Genomic DNA, 13,708 nt, shown 5'->3' on the forward strand with positions numbered 1-13,708 from the left:
ATCCATAACTACTCGAGCGTTGAGGGCAATGCTTTTCAGAAGGAGAGGGGCATGTTAGGCCCCTATAATACTAGTGACTCCCCCATTACTATTGTCATTGTATCCCTTATTGCTATTATTGTGCCCCTATTGTCCCCATAGTGTTATTAGTATGCTCCAAAGAAACCCACTATTTTTATTTTTGTGCCCTTATGTTATTACTGTTATGTCAGCTTGATTATATTGTGACCCCTTAGACTCCTATATATAGAAGGGAGATTTAGTCATTTGTATCATCCAAGAATTGTTCATTTGTGTAATGTAAAGGAGGTTGCCCCCTTGAAGAGGCTTATTTCTAAGGTGTTCATCTATCTTTTCTATCTTCTTGTGAGCTGGTTTCATAACAGGAAGTGAATGATCCTTGTAGCTTCCTCTGGCATGTCTCCAAGTTCTTTTTTTATTCTTTGTATGGCTTATGTAGCCTATTTTATCAAATCAATTTGCTAAAAAATAACTTGGATGGATGGCCAAATATCATCAACATAGTCAATGATATTGGCCCACAATTGTTCCTTAACCTATCCAAGGGGTTCCTTCAAAGTCAGTTCCTTGTCTAGGCTTTTTATTCTTTCGTCATTCTAGTGGCTTTCTGCACTTCTTCTTTGTGCATGATTTGGACAAGTTTGTAGTTAGTTTCCAAACTGGTCACCTTGTCCTTAAGCTTGTTCATTTCATTGGTCTAAATGGACATGTCTTCCATTGCCTTGACCAATCTGCTTGCCTCATCACCTGTAGACCAAGTTGCTATAGACCTTGTTGCTGATGTAGACGGTGTAGATGCTTGCAGCGTTGTGGCCATTGGAGCTGTGAGAGCTAAGGATGCTGCCAAAGTGGAAGGTATTGTAGTAGTTACTATTGGAAAAATAGTTGCAGGGGCATCCTCAAGACTATCTTGTTTTAGTTGAATCAAGCTATCCAACTCCTTTTCCATCTCCTTTAATTGATCATTTAGTTGTAGCACTAGGTCCATCATCTCTTCATGATTGGTTTGGCTCTCCAGGACCTCTTTTGTTTGTTGGTGTTCTAAATGAGGTAGCTTTAGTTGTTTCTTGATATCTCCTATATCCTCATTCTTCTTTTTGATCAACTTCTCAGTAGCCTTAATGTCACTTGGATCATGGCCCAGCTCAATGACAAAGTCCTCCAATGACTTGATCCTGTTGTCTTTGGCCTGTGAGGAGGCCTTCTCCAATTTGTATTGGGTTGTGATGTTGTCTAGTGAACCCTGTAGCCTATGTGAAACCATGGCCTTTCCTGTTAGGGTGGAGTAAATCATTTATCCAACCTGTTTATGAAAATCTATATGGTTAATGGGATGAACATCCCTGGCCAATATCTCAAAATCAATCTTCCTATAATCCACCGAGGTCTTTGGTTTCTCAAGAGTGGGCTGCATAAATGAGACCTGCATCTTTCCTCCTTTGATGTCAAGAGCTGTATCAACCTACTCTGGTTGGCTGGCGTGTGCTTGAAGTATTGGGCGTATGTTTTAGCCTTCAACTTCTCATTCCTCATCTTTATTTCCTTGTACCTGTCTTTGATGTCCTTTTTCTTTGTTAGCTGGCCTAGTGAAAGAGGAAACCTCAACACTTAATAGTCTCTCAATCATTTGAGTGTTGGAGGTTGATGGCTGCTGTGTCTCACCTCAAGTAGCTGTGTCTTTGCTTCTTTGCCCCATTGTTTCAGTGTCAGTTATTTCCACTGATTCAATGTTCTCCTCCTATTCAGACACAGGATTCAACATGGGCCTTTTTCTGAGCTCAAAATGCTCATCTGTAGTCTCCATGGAAGAAATGGAACCTTCCTCCCTGTTTCTTTTTGGATTCCTGTCCTCATTGGATGGGGTCTATAAAATAGGAGGATTACTCATTGGTTCCCCTAGTTTTGGAACCTGCAGGAAAGAACTTTGGTCAATTTTCTTTTCAACATCAATTACTGTGCTATCCATGTCAATCAATGTATTTTCCAACCATTGAGATTGGTTGGAAAACTGCTCAATATCAGGTCTTGGATGGTGATCAAAGGTCCCAATTTGACCTTGATTCTCAATTTGTTTATGACCCCATGAGGGTCATACCGGCACATGAAGCTGTTTTGAATTTCATCTGTTGCAATATCATGTTAGCCTCAGGTCTAGCTTCTCTGTTATTACATATGAAGGGGCCCAATTAGTTCTTTATTTTTAATTGGGTCTTCTTCCTAGCTGCTAGGAAGTTGACCTCATTTGAATTGATGGTTTGCCTAAAATACTCAAGTGAAAATATCCTTATAGGGAGGTATTTATGAAACTTATAAGGGGCTAGTTGGCAGCCATAAACTCTAATTTCAATGTGGTTCTGGTACAGATATCAGTCTCCCACTTTGCTGTTCTTGGCCAACTATAGCACTTTCTTGATTGCTTGGTTGATTCTGGGTTGAGTGTTACTGGTCAGCATGTTCATGACTAGGTAGACAAATGAATCAATGAAATATTTATAGGTAAATGCTGTGGAGTATTTCTGGATCAAGGGTGTCCAGTAAACAACTGATCTCTCTTTTCCCTTGGTATCCAACTTCTGGATGATGATAGGGAATTTATCTGCTTGATAATATAAAAACATGTGAAATAACACTGAAGAGTACTTGAAAACTCTTTCAATTGGTAGTTTGGTGAACTGTTCATGCATCCTGTTTGCAATGAACTGAGCATAGTTGTATATGACAGCAGGAGGCTTGCCTGGGGTAAAAATGGACAGGAAGGCCAGGATAACCTCATCCACATGCTCATCTGTGGTATATCCTAGGATGCAAGAGAGCATGGTGATTATATGTATGCTTGTCTCTGAAAAAATGGTGGCAGCATAAGGTGGACTATCAGTGGGAGTATGGCGGTCTTCTATGATGAAGGTCTGGAAGATTTGTCTTATCTTAACCAGGTCTAGTGTGATATATAGGTCCAATAGGTCTCCAATGGATAGTGGGGTCTCATTAGGGCTAGGTTGGACTTGTAGCATTTGGTTGATAGACTTTGGAGTGATTGTGAACAACAACTGCTGATTAGGGGCAACAATAGCTCTTTGGCTAGGGATATAGTAGGCATGACAAAAGTGTATGATATCAAGGAATGGGAATGGATGTCATCGGTATGGTTCAGGAATCCATCCTTACTCCAGCAATGGAGCTTCAGAAGGTAGGTTGGTGAGGTAGTATCTTTTATTTGGAAATCCCTGTCTGCTAGTGCCAAATGGTCGATGTCCAGGTGAGGGGTTGACATGGGTCTTACATCTAGAGAGGTCTAGGAAGCCATGACTGAGTTTATGGATAGGGATTAGGCTTTTGGTGGCTACAGATGTAAGGTTTTGGAAGCTTTGGTACAACGAAGGGTAATTACAGTTTGCAAAAAGTAGGGCTTTAGGTATTGAATTGAAGTACTCTTCAATTTAGGGAAATTTTAATTAATTTCAATTAATTAAACTTTTAATTGACTATACATTTTCAAATTGAGAGGGTCATTTTTTGTTTTTCTCAAGAATACTTGGAATTTGGTGGTATGGCTTGCAAACTAGTTTGAATGGTGGCTGCAGAGGGTACGGTTGCTTCAGCTGTGAACTGGATGCTTGAATTGGGTGTTTGGAGCTTCTTCAAGCGGCAAAAGGTGGTCAATTTTGGTTGTAGAGGCTCAGGGTATCGTAGAAAGGATTGAGTAGCATTCACAATGCAAATGAGTGAAAAGAGTTGAAATGGGACTTCTTCGGCCTTTTAACTAGCAACAGTTACAATTTGGCGCAGAATTTACAAATGAACAGTGGATGGTTTTTGGTCTTGGCGGGGAGGCATTTTCATGGGCCATTGCATCGCTTTTGGAGGCAAGGCAGTATTTCCTTGTGAGCACACGATCTAGTGTGGGGCTGCCATGTAGCAGAATAGCGCCCGAGAAAAACCGCGAATCTCGCGTGCTCTCGGGCTGGTAACGGTCGGACAGTGATCATGCGCGATATGAATGTGCACCATTGGATCTGGGGGTGGGACATCGAACGGTTGTCGCATGGTCAAGCTGCATGGAGGGGATCAAGAATGGGATTTGCGGGGCCCGGGGTGTTAATTACAAATAATTGTAATTAATTAATGAGTAAAGTAGGGATTAAATATAAGGTCAAGTTTAATAAAGTGGGACCAGGGTTTATTGTGGCGGGGTTTCTTAACCGCACCAAGGGTTGGTGGGTTAAAAGGTTTTTGTCGGGGAAATATGAATCGGGGAGTTAATTAAATGATGTGGGAGGGATTAAAAACTTAGGATAAGGGGTTTTTGTGGGTTTTGAGGGGAAATAGGGAAATTTATAAGGGGGATGGTAATATTTGCAATGGGGGAATGGGTTTCACACTAAGGAAAAGGGGTTTTGGGTAAGGGGGTGAGTTTTGCAAAGTAATTTACTATGAAAATGTGTGAAACCAAGGGGTAAGGTTCAAAATGAAGGGAAAAAGGGTATTTAATAAGGAATGATGAGATAATGGGCAAATTAGTAAGTATGTATGTGGGAGGGAAATGAAATGAAGGGAAGTTAATCAAACAAGCTTGTGAAAGCAAAAGTATGTACAATATTACAAGACTGACCATAGCCAATTCAAAATTATGAATCCTATTGTTATAGGACCCTAACACTAGTGATGACTAAATCATCAACATGCAATGCAACATTTAATCTTTTATATTTTACACATAATACATAAATATTATGGTCCAATTCACAACATTTGAAACCAATATTGACAAAGAAATGATCAATATTCTTATACCAAGCAATAGGGGCTTGTTTCAAACCACATAATGACTTCCTTAATTGACACACTAGACTGGCATCCTTTTCAAAACTTAGGGTTACTCCATATAAATTTCTTTAGCTAGATCACCAAGACAAAAAACACTTTTGACATCCATCTAATGTGCCTCCCACCCAAAGAAGGAAACAAGAGAAAGAATCAGTCAAACATATTAATACGGGCAAAGGTTTTAATTTAGTTGATGCCTTAATGCTAAGAAAAACCATTTTCTACCAAATTAGCTCTGTGTCTTTCAACAACACCATGAGATGTGAATCTAGCCTTGAATACCCATCAAAAACTCACACATTCTTTCCTTATGGTTGAGGAACTATATCCCATGTTTCATTCTTCATCAAGAAATGGGATTCTTCAAATATAACATTATCCCATTCAAGTCCACTATGTGCATTTACAATGTATCTAGATCACATGCCTCTAACACATGTGCCATTAGAGAAACACTAGCAAGTTGTTTCTAACTTGTAGTTTTCCTTGAGTCATTTACATATCATACATAAGTCCTTGCAGCTTCAAATGTCTTAACAAACCATCAAGGTAGATAAGTATTAAGTAATGAAGAGGTTCCTATGTTAACAAATTCACTGAAGGACCACTCAAGGCTACCAAATCTAGTAATTGATTATGAAATTGAAGTCAACTACATGTTGAAATAGGCATAGGAGTTGATTGTCTAGTCAATGTTAAAATATGATAATAGTCAATCCAATTTCTATAACAATTTCAAAGGGATCACTAGTCATCATACTAGAAGAGGAATTCAATAGCTTTATACCTAAGGTGTTCTCCATAGAAAATTTTAAGGGTGAAATTTCACCCATGGGTTAAATTAGGGGTTTTTAATTGTGGTTGGGTGAATATTTTATAAATAGAGGTTTGACTATGGATCATCCAATATTTATTTAAATAAAATTAGTTGCAAAGTCATTCACCCATGGGAATTTGATAGGGGAGAGTTGAAAATTTCATTTCACCTTGCAAAATTCAAAGTAGATACCACATTCACCCTCTTTTTTTGGTAATGGAAATTATCATGATATATCCACCCTAATTTTATGGGAATACCAATTATTTGGAGTTATTTCATTTTATGGGATTCAACTTCACTCTATTCTATTTCTCCTTCCCCCAAATTTGTTTAAATTTTTTTCATGGTAAAATTTAGCTCAAACTTAATGAAATCAAGGTTTTATAGGAGAGAAGTTCCATCCCTATTTAAAGTACCATGACAATGAAGGTTGAACCAAAAATTAGATCATATTTTCAATTCTCTGTGGGTTATTCAACATATAGCAAACACATGACTATTTAATCTTCTACATTTTAATTTGGTAAGCACCCACATCTTTGTTCTTTGAATTTTCAAATGAAGAATGAATGCGCTTATTAAAATTTAACCGTGTGAAAAATTATTTTGAGCTAAACTATTATGATTATTACTTATTCTAAAGCTTTATATAAATAGTAGGCACTCCACCATATTTTCATATGTCTAGAATAACTACTTTGTCTAAGCATATGCAAGATCTGGGTCATTAATATCATGGAGTGAATTTCATTTGTATTTATGGTCCTTGGTTTTATCATTGAAAGGACCCACTACACCTTCCTCCAAACATCGTGATATCCTCATACCTTGTTTACCCAAGTCCTACATAAGCTCACTCAGAATCTCCATCACTTAGCGTCTCCACATGGTTTCCTTCAATTATATAAACCTAGGATGGAAAATATTATTATTATCTTATGGAATGTCCCATAAACCTAAATCATTTGGCTTTCTAAAATATTATTAGAGGATTGAAAAATTTTTGTCATTGTAAGTTATCTTTCCTTCTACATAGCCTAACCTTTGCCAACCATTAACTGAAGAAAATTCCACTCTAACTAGACTTGCAAAACCATTTCTAATATAGAATCCCTAGGAGAAACATAAAATATATTAAACCAATGCCTAACTAAAATGACTTCCGTTGAGCACATGAGCCACTAATAGTACATAGCCTTTAAATATGTGAAACATTGAAACTTCCCCGAGCACTCCAATAAAAATGGATTTATTAATCTAACTAAAATTGCTCCACAGGAGCCACCAATAGTCACGGGGGATTCACTTAGTGAACCTTTGACATACCACTTGTGTTCGTGGCATATTAAACAATATCCTTAATTTGACTACATATTGGCAAACACCTCTAAAAATAACATAATTTAATCCCTTACCAATATGAACCCAATAGATCTTCTCAATTTAAAAAACCCATACATTCACTAGATATTGTAGGTATCCTTTTTTTTCATTAACATTTTTTATACCCCTTTATATTTTTTCATTAACTTTGAGCTCCATTTTTTATATTTTCCAATATAAAAACCCTTTACCCCCTATATATCCCCCAATATATTATGTCATGTTTTCCTCAATATATATCCCCCAATATGAACCCATGTGGTATGATATTTCTCCCCCAGTGAAGCCCCAGTACCAATGGTATGTCTCCTTTGAATATGTGAAGTCTTGAGCATTCCAATAAAAAGTGTTTTCTTCCTCTATATTTGCTGAAAAATTTCAATAAATTTATATTTTTTTCATTAATTAATAAAACTTTGGAGGCAAATTGGTTATATAGTGATTCTCTTCATTTGATTTTGTTCATTTTTATTAATAAAATTTTGAAGCCAAATTAGTTATAAAGATTTTTCTTGTCTGTTGAATTGTGAAGTGGAGTCCATCCACAACCACCCTTAGTCCATTTATCAATGTGAGATCCACTTTCAAGTAATTCATTCATCACCTTCCAATTCTTATAGGGTGTAGATGAGTGACCTGAGGAGTTTTTGGGCACAATACGGGTACATTCACATTTGCATCCATATTGAAAAGTTGTCTCACCTACTTTAAATTTCCTCTACAAGATTCTATATGAAGTAGATTCCAACCCTTATCATCCATTTTGTGATATCTTGGCATAAAAATCCTTTGCACTAAATGTAGTAGGGATGCCTTTGCTATTCTTGAGGCAAATTTAACCCCCGGACTAGGCCAGAAGAAAAACAAGACAAAGAAAAGCCAATGATCGCCTACAAAATGGATGATAATTTTCCCTTAAAACTCAATTGTTCTTTAGAAATTATGAAAACACAAATGAATTGAAATTAAGGACTTGCTCCCACCATGCATAATAATTATGTAATGCCATTACCAATGGTTGATCGATGATGGGCTTGCATTGAGTTTGTTTAAATAAACCATGAACAAATGCAATGATCTCTACTTAGAAAGTTAGAAAAATAGTTAAAGAAGAACCCTAACAACCATTCCAACAAATCACACCATCCATCTCATGGTGTTTGATGAGATTAATGGTTGTGGGAATAGAGTTGTTGCAACTATTTGGCTAAAATTCTATTTTGAGTTCCTTTATTAAAAAAATGTTATATTAAGTTACAAATCATCTTTTGTCTTTTTGGGATCTCCATTGACTGAAAAATTCAAGATATGATATCATTAATGACATATAAAATCATGTTTTTCTTTTTTTTGTATTACATTTTAGTTAAGTATGATATCATACATGGAGGAGTTTATGTGAATGTCAATATCTTGAAGAAGATAGAGCTAAGTCTTGCCCAAGATTTTGAGCTCTATATTGGTGAATTATTCAAAAGTTTTGACTCGTAACAATATATCAATCCAATCAAAACCTATGCCTTCTTATAGAGCTTACTTTCATCTTATTTTTGTAGAATAGATAGTTGACAAACTCAAAAATTCCCCCCATCCCATACATGTCGAGTTGACACAAATATCACCATATATTTTATATCTCCCCCTCCCTGGATACCAACCTAGGATGATCATATGTGCTCTTTTCTTTTTCCTTCGCACTTGAGTTTACATGTACCTTTTTGGTAGTTTACACATGCAATCTTTTAAAATGGTTATGCACTCCTACATAATATATAATTTAATTTTGAACATGGTATAGAATTTTAAAATTTAATTTCTTCTTATAATATTAAATTAATTAATTTTATTATATTAATAAATATTTTTCATATTGATTTAGTTTTTCAATATATATAAAATAATCATATTTAATTTTAAAATATGGTAATATCAAGTTGTTAACAAACATTTTTTATTCTTAACAGTGTATGTTTCTTCTTCAAAGTAATCCACATAGAATTTCCTTGAGTTTAGAATAAACTCTAGGAAGTCAATGAAATCATACCTATTATCTTAACCGTTGCGAGGATAAAAGAAGAAAAAAATACAATAGTAAAAAATGTTTTAAAAAAATTGAGGAAATGGTAAAAATATTAAAGATAAATAATGGTTGAATGACATTTAAAACTAAAAATCAATGATAACAACAACTCTTTGCAATGAAAAATCCTAATCAACTACGTTCCAAATGACTCTCTCAATGAAAGGAGTTTTCAAAGCTCCCGTGTACAATAATCTTTCAGACTATCAAATTTTATCTCATTCGGATTCATCATGGACAAGGTTCCTCCTATTGTATGATATCTATAATGGGGTCCATTAACTATTTTTTATATAGCCAAAATATATTTTTTCTTTATAATGTAAATATTTATAATTTATATAAACATAATTAGTTTTTTATTTAACTCTCCCAAGAAAGCATTATGTGTGCCTACTTGTAAATGACTCAAAATTTTCTTTGTCCTTCACTTTATGCACTAGATGGATTTCTAACAGATCCTTGTTTCGATGCAAAACTCTTGAGAAACACCAAAAAAGGAAAAGATTATTTCCTGTAAGATAGATTGAAAATACTATTTTAAATTGTATTATTTGTTGGAAACTAGGAAAATACTAAGAGGAGGGGTGAGTTAGCATTTAAAAAAAAATTAACCAATTACTTTCCCAATTTAAAATACTTAGCAATATAGTAATAAAGAATAGTGTACCAATCACATAAAATCTGAACTCGAGAAGTTTACATGGAAACCCATACATAAGAAAAGAACAAATTCTTTTTCATTATGATGTAAGTACAAGCTCCAACTTCATCTTACATCAAATTATGTAGGCATCAAAATATAAGAGGCTCCAACCCCCTTTTTATTTTCAGGCATCGACTCACTATTTGCAGGCACCAACCCCCTATTCTTTAGAGGCACCAACCTGAAGGATGATCCAATCCCTCTAATATTCAATAATCGACTTGCACAACCTTTCAGACCCCTTTTTTCATTAAATTTCACACTTAGATATAAGGTTTTTTAATTAGATATATTTCTAAACCAATTTACTTAATTTTCAGATCTATTGCGCCATGCTCTGCAACCACCAATCTTACTCTAATTCTCTAAACAAATTAAGAATCCTCACTATCTGTAATTCCCTCTCTATGAACTACTCATTCTATCCTCTCTATATTTTCCTTCTCTACAACGTTGTTTATAAAGATTAAAAATTGCAAGTCATTTAAACTCACATCCACTTCTATTCTCAATCGATCTTCAAATTTATACTTTAACCAACACTTATAGTTTAGATATGTATCTGATTTACTACTATTGATTTAACTCATCTCTACGTTCTCTAGTTGTTCAATCCGTTAACAACAATAGTAGCTCATAGTTATGCATGGGAAATCACTTTCATATGTTCGAGATACATGTTCAACTTCTATTAACAACTCCTATCACACTTTGTATTACATGTGGAATCATAAATCTTACATTCTATAATTTCCATTGATGATTAATTTCGACCTAATTTACTGAATTTGGTGTCAACATAGGCATTATTTTTTCTCACCAGTTTGAACGCCAAAATGCTGCCTTATAGCCCCTTTTCTTCAAGCTCGATGGAGCATGTGACTGTGGGCCAAAACCTTGGGCTTAAGCCTAAAGACACTTATTTCCCACTGAACTGTTAGACCTTTTTCTTTTCAATGTAGTGCTACAGCTTGATGGACCAATCGCTGATAGACCATTGGGCACTTCTTCCAAGGCACCTAGTTGGTTCACTTGCTATCTCCTTTCCACATAGGACAATATTCTAGAACCATAGCTTTAGGACTTTAGGTGCTTAGCACTAAATGGTTAATCCACTGAGGGCTTTCGTTGGTGCTCCACCCAATTAGATTTGATCATTGACTAAAATATCATTCCCCCCCCACCCCCCATAATTTCGATTATTAATGACAGGGGGGGTGCAATTTTCACTTTCATAAATTAAATCCCCTACAAATTCTCTAGGTGCACCAAACGAAATCCATATGTTGTCTCAATTGGATGACAAAGGGTGCACTTTGGCCCTCCCCTTGCTTTTTGAGGTTTAACAAGAAGGGGTGCGGGCGTGGGGAGGACTTTATTTTATTCACCATCATTCAACGTGGTGCCACATAAATTAGGTAGTTCCATTAGACTGCCTCCCAAGATCCACCTATTTCCACATATTTGTGTGTTCTTGTGTACACCTACACATCCCAAGCATGAGTCTTGTAGCTCAGCGAACTCAAAAGCCATGTCACTACCACTTGCTGACATCATCCTTCCATGTGACATCCTCTAGTTGGTGCCATGTGTCACCCAAAAATAGGCCACTTGGCCACCCAAAAGGGTCAATTATACTTACCACGTGTCACGCTAAAAATATGCCACATCATTTTCTCAACCATGTCACCTGCTCAACCATGCAACTTATGTGCCATGTCCCCTCGGTCTTGAGGCAATTATGGAAATTGAACTTCACATACACTCAATTCCGTGCTATTAAGAATTAAGACTAATCCATGATTAAGATAATTTAAGCCTTAATTAAGTGACATGATTAACTCATCATCAACCAATCTAGTCTTACCATCTATCCCCATCACTGCTTGCCACTCAACACTATGTTATGTGCAGTTGAGCCTTCATCTAGTGAGCTAATAAGCCACTTAGTTCTTAGGTTGAGCACCAAGTGACCAAAGATTATGAACACGGCCTCACCGCTTGTTTCTCGCCATTTGCTACTCTTTCTACAATTTACACATCGAATGGACCAAGTGGTCCAATAGGTGCTCTGGCACTAATTGTTGGCCCCTTGGGGGTGGAGGCTATGATGTGGGCTTGTCACCTTGTTTCCTATCACTCGTTGCTCACTTCCCTGTGTTGAGTTTCTAGATAACTTTTCTATGGCAGTTGGGTGTGGTGGTGTGGTCTTGTTGGAACCATGAGCCTCAGGGAAGCTTGTGTACTTGATATACCAAACTTTAAAATCAGATTTATCTTTATTCCCTTGGAGTTAGATCAAGTTCCATATACCATTGGAAAGGGATCTGAGAGGAATATCCAACCATACATATATCCTTGGACACATATGTACAACTGCCCTCTTTGCGTGTGAAGACAACTCCTGAAGAGAAGAGTGAAATATCACTCCCCAATTTTGTCTTAAATACTCAAAAGGTTCTTAAGAAAGAGGCTTGGTGTAGATATTAACAACTTGTTTGTTTGATGATATATTAGGCTCTAACCTCACAATTGGATCAACCACTTGTTCTCTAAGAAAATGATACTTTATGGGTATATGCTTAGTTTATGAATGAAGAACAATATTTTTGGATAAATTGACAACACTTGTATTATCAAAGATAATTAGAATAGGTTCATCATAAGTTATCTTCATGTCTCGTAATGTTTTCTTCATCCATAAAATCTAAGTGCAATTTGCTGCAACTACTATGTACTCGGTTTTAGTAATAGAAAGGTAGATAGAAGTTTGTTTTTTGCTTAACCAAGCCAAGAAATAATTTCCAAGAAAGAAAACACCACAACTTGTGATTTTCCTATCATCCACACTTCCAACGTAATCAAAATATGTGTACGCAGTTAATGATAAGTTTTGACCATTTGGATACCATAGACAATAATCCATTGTGGCTCTCAAAAATATAAAAATTCTCTTGGCAGCTAAGATATGACCTTTTTTGTGGTTGATTGATATGTTGCAACTACACCACCAACTTGCATAATGTTTGGCCATGAGGATTGTAGGTACAGAAGGCTACCAATTATTGATATATACAATTTTTTATTTACCTATGGTGATTCATCTTCTTTGATGAGCTTATATCCAATGACTATAGGAGTACTAATAGGTGAGCATTTTTCCATTCCAAAATTTTCAAAATTTCTTTAAGGTGCTTCCTTTGGGAGATGAATATACCTTTTGCTGATTATGTAATCTGTAAGCCAAGGAAAAATGAAAGTTCCCTAAGCATAGACATTTCAAATTCAGCTTGTGTATTAGCTGCAAATTTTTAGTTAAGTAAATCTGCATTCACTACCAAAAATGATGTCATCAACATAAACAACAACAACTAAAAGATTATCATTTGCAGATTTAATATACAAATTACTATCAATTTCTCCTTTTTTAAAGCCTTACCCTTGTAGGTGCTTGTCTAATATGGAATACCATGCCCTGGGAGCTTGCTTGAGTCCATATAATTCCTTTATCAAGATGCATAGTTCCTCAGGATTGTATAATAGTTGAAAACCTTTAGGTTGTTCTATATAAACTTCTTCTTCCACCTCACCATTAAAGAATGCTGATTTCACATCCATCTAATAAACTTTGAAATTCTTATGACTTGCAAATTGTAGAAGCATTATAATTGCCACTAATCTTTCCACAAGAGAAAAAGTTTCATTAAAATAAATTCCTTCAATCCAAGGATAGAATTTAGATACTAACATGGCCTTGTTTCTCACAACTTGTCCATCCTTATTAATTTGTTCCTAAAGACCCATTTTGTGCCAATGATTTTTTTATTTAATGGTCTTGGAACCAATTCCCAAGTCTGATTTTTCTCGATATCAT

General features: G+C 35.8%; 1 protein-coding gene across 1 annotated transcript in view; it reads left to right on the forward strand.

Annotated features, from left to right (window-relative positions):
* Nucleotides 1-3,589: 3,589 nt before the first annotated feature.
* The window catches only part of LOC149205611 (uncharacterized), a 32,997-nt gene continuing 22,878 nt past the window's right edge, over nt 3,590-13,708 (forward strand). The window contains exons 1-2 of the mRNA XM_089397448.1: nt 3,590-3,673; nt 3,786-3,985. Of these exons, the coding sequence (XP_089253574.1) occupies nt 3,590-3,673; nt 3,786-3,985 (284 nt within the window). The remainder of the gene's footprint in view (nt 3,674-3,785; nt 3,986-13,708) is intronic.

Source organism: Pinus tabuliformis, chromosome 1_2 (assembly GCF_031772625.1).
Source record: "Pinus tabuliformis cultivar Carrire ecotype Pingquan chromosome 1_2, CPIR1, whole genome shotgun sequence".
NCBI classification, from domain to species: domain Eukaryota; kingdom Viridiplantae; phylum Streptophyta; class Pinopsida; order Pinales; family Pinaceae; genus Pinus; species Pinus tabuliformis.